The sequence below is a fragment of the Dromaius novaehollandiae genome, chromosome 16 (assembly GCF_036370855.1).
Source record: "Dromaius novaehollandiae isolate bDroNov1 chromosome 16, bDroNov1.hap1, whole genome shotgun sequence".
Classification (NCBI taxonomy): domain Eukaryota; kingdom Metazoa; phylum Chordata; class Aves; order Casuariiformes; family Dromaiidae; genus Dromaius; species Dromaius novaehollandiae.
The window spans coordinates 20323260-20330402 of NC_088113.1; the positions used below are offsets into that span (position 1 = coordinate 20323260).

At 37.9% G+C, this 7143-nt stretch overlaps 1 protein-coding gene across 3 annotated transcripts in view; it reads right to left on the reverse strand.

Moving 5' to 3' along the window:
• The window catches only part of RTEL1 (regulator of telomere elongation helicase 1), a 51815-nt gene that overhangs the window by 44267 nt on the left and 405 nt on the right, over nt 1-7143 (reverse strand). For all 3 annotated transcript variants that reach the window (XM_064521657.1, XM_064521658.1, XM_064521656.1), the window contains exons 2-9: nt 6920-7036; nt 5473-5671; nt 5012-5105; nt 3840-3921; nt 3173-3233; nt 2144-2219; nt 1364-1448; nt 167-232 (exon numbers count right to left, since the gene is read on the reverse strand). In XM_064521657.1, coding sequence (XP_064377727.1) covers nt 167-232; nt 1364-1448; nt 2144-2219; nt 3173-3233; nt 3840-3921; nt 5012-5105; nt 5473-5671; nt 6920-7021 — 765 coding nt within the window. In that variant the 5' untranslated portion in view covers nt 7022-7036. The remainder of the gene's footprint in view (nt 1-166; nt 233-1363; nt 1449-2143; nt 2220-3172; nt 3234-3839; nt 3922-5011; nt 5106-5472; nt 5672-6919; nt 7037-7143) is intronic.

The following is a 7143-nucleotide window of genomic DNA, read 5'->3' on the forward strand; positions in this document are numbered from 1 at the left end:
CAAAGCTTTAACTGTCATGGAAACTAGAAACACCGATGAAAACCAATATCAGCAATTGAAATAGCTGAGTACAGCTTTTACAGAATATTTGTACCAGGACACTGGTCTGGTTTTCCCTTTGAATGAAGTCTGAAAAATGGCAACAGACCAGAAACAAGTAACTTACCACATTGTGAGCTTCATCAAGTATTACCACGGTCCCCTTCAGGTCCAAATTGTGTGCTCTCCGGCTCTGAAGATGAAAGAGAGGAGTGTAATGGGCATAAAGGTCAAAGAGAAAAAGAGATCTGATTGACTGAAGAACTGACTCATTAGACAGACTTGAATTTTGATACATTTTGGATACAATTTTCCTGGGAAACAGTGAATAATTGTTGTGGCTATCTAATATGTAAATCACAAAATCATTATGAAAGCGATGAAATGCATCACATAAAAGTTTACAGAGTTTACAATTGAAATTGTAATAAAGAAGAAAACATTTGTACCATATTAGGATGCACAGGTTTATCAGAATTAAACTTCAGCCTTTACTTTTGCCAATAGGGATTTGGGTGAGGAGACTTTTAGCTTTTTTTTTTTTTTTTTTTTTTTTATTAAATAAATTCATGTTTGTAACATCTTTGCAAGAACAGGATGTTCTGACAACACCCCAGACAATACTGCATCATTTCACTTCACAATGCTTCCTTACTTAAGGTAGTCGGAGAATTTTTTTTAAATTTTTTAAACGTCCAAGACAACAACAAAACACAATGGGCTGTCATCTGTCTTCTACTGTGATTCATTAGTTATTCTGATTCATATGAAGATGTCAGCAGACTTGCTTCCTCAGGGGTTTCAAAGGTTTCATTTTCTATTCATGAAATATGGACAACTTATTACAGCAGCTTTTACACAGCCAGCAACTATCCCCAAGAGGGACATTCAATTTCTACCAACCAGATTTCCTTATCCTAGAAGCCAGGTGACTTCTAGTGGCTGCAGAAACAAGAATGTTTTCAGAATGCGTGCAAAAGCACTGCACAGTATGTGACTGAAGATTTACATTCAGAAGGTGAATATAACCAAACAAGAAGGGCATCATATTCTGCAAAGCTAATTCTGTAATATTGCAAAAGCTCAGTTTCAAACAAACAAAAAAACCCCAAACAAAATATTTAACTGTGGGAAAGGAGAACTTTACAGGGAAAAATACAAAAGGGACTATGGTTCTGAGTTTGAACTGGATTTTGATTAGTTCTGAAGTATATCACACAATATATTTGTTTGCTATGCATTACATTTATAGAGTTTATCCACTAGAAGCTAATACGAGATCAATAGAAGAACAATCGCACTTAACAATAGAGATATAGATTACCTTTGAGTCTAGTAAATAGTTGTAAGGCATAAAAATAATATCTGCTTGCTGCTTCAGACTCCGAGAGAGATAATACGGACAAGCTCTGTTTAAAAAAAGAGTAACACAAACTATAAAGTAATAATTGCAAAAATATTGAAGTACACTGCACGTTCACCTATTATACTTCAGACTCTCAAGGATTTCTAATCAACTGCTTAATGAGTTGAAACTGGCACATTAGATTTTAGGGCAGATGGTTAACTCTATTCATATGGGCCCAGTTCAGCAATGCTAGTAAAAAAAAAGTGTCAAAAATGCCAAGCTGTGCAGCTCAAAAACAAAGAATGAAAGGGAGAAAGAGTGACATTCATTAGTACATTATCTTTTCTCCCCTTCAGGCTAGAAGTGAATGCTGGACTAGACTATTAAATCTCAACAAGTCAGTCATCTTGTCCTCTTAGATTTGAAACAAAACTGCAATACTATTTGCCATATCGAATGACATTGGCAGCCTCTACTCAAGAATCAGGTGAGTCTCATTCTGATCAGATTCAGTCTTTACACAAGTAGGGCCTGAAATACACTACTACATAATGAAAACTATAGCAACAGAAGTTAAAGCCTTAGCGCACATATACATTTGTTGAAAGCTGTCTCTGTGCAACGTATTTTGCCACTCCACTTTGCTCTCGTCATTGCTCCACTACTTTTGTGTGCATCAAGTTCATACCAAGCTATTAATAAAAAGATAAACAGTTTTAACAAAAGAGGAGGAGAAGGTCACAGAGGAACATTTACCTGTGCTTGTTCCCATTTTTAACCAAATCTTCTATATCCATGATGGAGTTGATCAGTTCTTTCTCTGTACTCTTTTCTGTGAAAAATGTTACAACGTTACAACCACGTGGCTAAGTAAAGGTGTCACACAAAGATACTGTAATTCTTTCTAGTGCACTGACTTTATTTCTTCTACCTGCAAGGTTACCTGCTGCACTGTACACCCACAAAGCACCTTGCGTCCCTAACAATTCAGAATCTTCTCATCATTCCGAACCTAATCTTTTCATGGCTAAGTTACCCATAGTTGTTCTTGTGTCAACAGCGTCCCTCCTCCTAAGTAATACCTCTCTCCGCTTGATGTTTATCTTCTAATTTGTTTGACACTGGAATCATAGTTTTCTTAGCTTCCAATTTATCAGACTAATCAAAGAAAGTTAATTTACTCTTCTCTTGTATACAGGCTCTGTGTTCCTATACTCCTAGTAGCACTTCACTGTTCCTTTTCCAGCTTCAGTTCATCTCAGTTAAACACGGATGACAAGAATTACAGTATCTGAATCAGGGTTCTCCAATGACCAACGCTATGGCACTATGTCTGCTTCTAATGCAGACATCTCAATACATTCCGGAATTGCATTTTTTCAGATGTATTATATTGGCAGCACTATAGTCTGATTACCTACAACCTTGAAATTCTTCTCAGTTCTTTCCAACTAATGAACACTGAGCTAATAGCAAAGGTTTCTGGTTTTCATTCCAATTGCATTTTGTACTACAGATGATAGAATTTGGCCCTAGTTGTTACCCCAGTCAGGTTCATCCACTTCTTAACATTTCATTCTTGAGAGATGTCAACTCAGTCCCTTGTCTGAACAACAAAAGGCCAAAAAAAAAAAAAATACACCTAGAGCAAAACTTCATACATATAGATAGATATAAAATACAAACACAGAAGCAGATTCTGCCAACTCTTTCAAATTTCTCTGCCTGTCTCGCAAAGATCTCCCTCTCCAAAAAGTAGGGCTTTACTCCTACAGCCAAACTCACCTTCCACGTTGTTATAGAAATGACAAGTGCGAGCCATCACTTTCATTCGGCACATGTAGATCTACAAAATAAAGTATATTTTAGTAGAGTAGCACAGCTTCTCAAGCACTAAAAGGTGAGTTAGGAAGTGAAGAGTTATCAGCTTTCCATAACACCAGCGAATGAATAAATGGTAGTCACAGTTTTTTTAGCTTTAAAATCATGTGTCCTTGTGTCCACCTAAAAGTCAAACTGTTATGTAGCACAGAACACTCATGTGGCAAGAGGAAATTTGGTTATATTTTGCCACTTATATTTTTCAAAAGAGTAATCTTTAATATCACTAGTAAAAATAACTGGTATATCAATGACAGAAGCATGATTTTAAAGTGATTATTGCCCTTGAAAAAGCACTTGAGTGGCAGACCAGAAAGTAAACTGCAAACTATTAACTTAACTCTCATAATCACATCCTTCTCTGGCTGATAACTGCTACCAAAGACACAGAATTAAATTTTGCACTAACAATACTAGAAACTACCAGTTCCTGAAAATGAATGGAAAACTAGTATCTTTCACACAATTGCTGTTAGTGAAATTTAATGTCAGGGTTAAAAACTACACACCATACACCAGGACAAAAAACTGCATTTTCACACTGCCTATACTTGCAAGGCTGTGCTCTCACCTGCATGTGGTTGCTCTCCTGTCGCTTTACTTCAGGATTGATGCAAAGCTGCTCTCTGGAACCCAAAACACATATCTTTGGCCTGTACAAACAGAATATGCAGAACTGATGTCAAAAATAAGGCAAGAAAGAAAAATACAGTTGTACGTGTCTAGCTTGGGCATAATATGCCAAATGCAAAGGGTTCATGAGACAGAGGAGCAACAAAATAAGGGTTGGAATCAGAACTAGTAAGTAAACTACTCTGTAACAGCTATATATTCTCTGACTTTATGGTATTCTTTCTCCTAGTAACAATGGGAAGTAACAAGCAGCAGTTTACTGTGGAAGGTCATGAGTAGCAGCTTACATCATCCACTACAAAATCTGGAATCTGTTATGACAGTTCAGCCAAATAACCTGGACCCTCTCACCCACTACAAGCTATTTGGCAGGTGTCGGTATTTTTTTAAACTAAGATTATGAGAAAAACCAATGCAATACAGTCATTCACAATACTTTTTTGCTTATTACAAGGCCATATCTGCAAAAGAGGCATATAAGCAAATGATCACTACCTGCCCAAAGAGCTCAGTCAGCACACTGACCTGTCAACAGCTGAAAACTACAACACACACTGGCATAGCAAAAACACAAAGTTCTTCATAGGTTAACTTTGATCTAAGGAGTTCAGCCTTGTAATGAATTCCTACTGCCTTACAGAAATATTAGTGGGAAAAAAAGAAACATGGAGTTTCACAAAACAATACTACTCAGAGGAACAATAACAGTGTGCTCTATTCACATATATAAACTGGAAAAATCTGCTCTCCCTGAGCCAAAAACCCTCAGATATCTAATGAATTCTTTTGTCTCAAGTTCAGAGAAAGCTTATAGAATTTAAGGAGGTAGAAAAAAATCCTCCACCCTCCCCTTGCTCCAGAACCAGAACCAAACTGAATTCAGGAAATTCTAGGATAGAAGGAGATAAGAAAAGAGAAGCTGTGAACTATGGGAGGGGGGGAAAAAAAACCTCAAAGAAATCCAGGTTTTATACACACACATTAAGAAAACTGCATTTCAGTAAGTATCAATTTTTTATACTTTCATCCACACAAATTCAAATAATTATTAAAATAGCTGGGTTTCTCCCCTTTTTCTTGGAATAGAAGTATTATCATAGTCATATTTACCTGTAGACTGTGTTCTTTAATTCACTAATGACCTGCGTAAGTTGGGAGTGAGTTCTGGAGGCATAAATTATTTTAGGAATGTCAGTGTAATAAGCTGCCACATAGAGGGAGGGAAAAGAAAAGACATTATTAGCACAGAAAGAAGAACTAAAGATATCATTAGCCTCCCTTCTCTATGGTGCTACAGCAACAATTTGCTTTGTAGAGACAGCAAGAAATGTTATCATCTAGCTATTCACACACAAGAAGTGAGCTAAACAGATTTCTAACATTCTAAGAAAATTAAAAATACATAAAACACCTTTAAAATCTATAAAATAGTATGAAACTGTGCTTCAGCTGCTAAACAACGCCTCCATAGCTTTTATGCTTACGTACTCATTGTAAGAGATAGTTAAATCGAAAGTGTTCATTATCATTCCTGATTTTTATGTTCAGTAGGAGTGATGCAACGTACTTACCTGGGATATCAGCATCCACAGCAGCATTGCCCCAAGATGACATTGGTCTGTCAGGAAAGAGCTCCACTCCGTTCATACGTTGTGCAATTTTGCGGGCGGAGATAGTATCTTTAAAGTGTTCCCGCCAAGCCAGAGTGGAACATAGCAGGCACAGCGTCTTTCCTGTGCCCGTAGGGCTCTCCAGAATGCCATTTACTTTCTTTATTGAAGGGAAATAAAATAAAAAAGGAAAAAAATGAGTAATCTGGATATTCAACTAGAATAGATCATTGTGCAGTACAGCATTTTCTCAGGAAAAGAGTATTCATTATGTACTAAACTATACCGTATGACAGAAACAGACACAGACCCCACAAAGTTTTTACATACAGGACTTGTGACCTCTAAGCAGCTTAGAGAAAATCAAGCTAAAATCCAGAGACAACTGTTATCCTTTATTTAACAGAGGAATTATCCTTTCTTAGAATAAATAGAACGCATCACATTTCACCATAAAACACACACAAATACTAGAAATCACTGCAAAAAATACAAAATTGATTCTTACAGAATGCTTATTTTCTTTAGAATGATGACTATATCCCACGTCTCAAAATCCAGACATAGTTTTGGCAGAAAATTTTGCAAGCAGGTCCCTTTTTAAATGCCTAGCTCTGCTGGACATGCTAATTTCCAAGTGTTTTTACAAACTGAATTCTAAATAACAGGTGAGCTTGCACAGCTGTGATAAACCATGTTTAAGTGCATTAAAAGATTTTATCTATACATTAGGCTTATAGAGGTTTTACTACTATATGAGAAGGTACCAAGCAAGGATCAAGCCACTGCCTATGATCCTGAGGAATGCTGAGCTACCATGGAAAGTCTAAGCTTCTGTTTCCTCTCTCAGAAGAGAGAGATCCTGTTTACCAATTCCAGAACAAAAATAGCTATTGTAAAAAACATTTCCTTATTTGCTATTCATTCGGTAAGATTACCTTATCATAGATAAAATGGCAACTTACACTAATAGTACAATTCGCTAACAATACAAAATCAAGACATCTAAGGACAGATTGCATGAACGTAAGAACTACTTTCTTGATTTTTCTTCCTTTTCCCAAGTAAGGCAAAAATATCCTATCCGCATTTCTACTGAGAGATACAACACTCACACATTCCTGGGTTTGTAATAACTGTATGCTAAAATAAAAATACAAATAAAGTCAGAGAAAATTGAAAAAGGCAGCATACAGACAACAAAAACAAACTTGGATAATGACTCCTTTTTAAAGGAATCCCTTTGCACAGTGAGAGATGAGATACAGGTAGTAAATGACCTAAAACACACATAGGAACTAAGCTGCCGTAGATCTGACTTGTAACTCGGTCAAGGATGTGAGTTCAGCAGAGGGGCCGCTGCTGGGCCAGCGCCGGGCTGCGCGGAGCAGCACCGGCCAGCACTCACCCTCTGCAGGCACTCGAGCACTTTGGCCATGTACGCTTCCTGGCACTTGTACGGCGGGAAAGGGAAGTCCACGGTGATGCCGTTCAGAGTCACCTTGGGCATGTTTCCTGCAGGCCCCTGAAACGCAGAGCACGCCCGCGGTTCGCAGGAGGCGCCGCCAGGAGGCGCCGCTACGCCCGAGAGCGCGCCGAGCCCCCCGCCCCGGCGGCGCCGGAGGCTCCTCC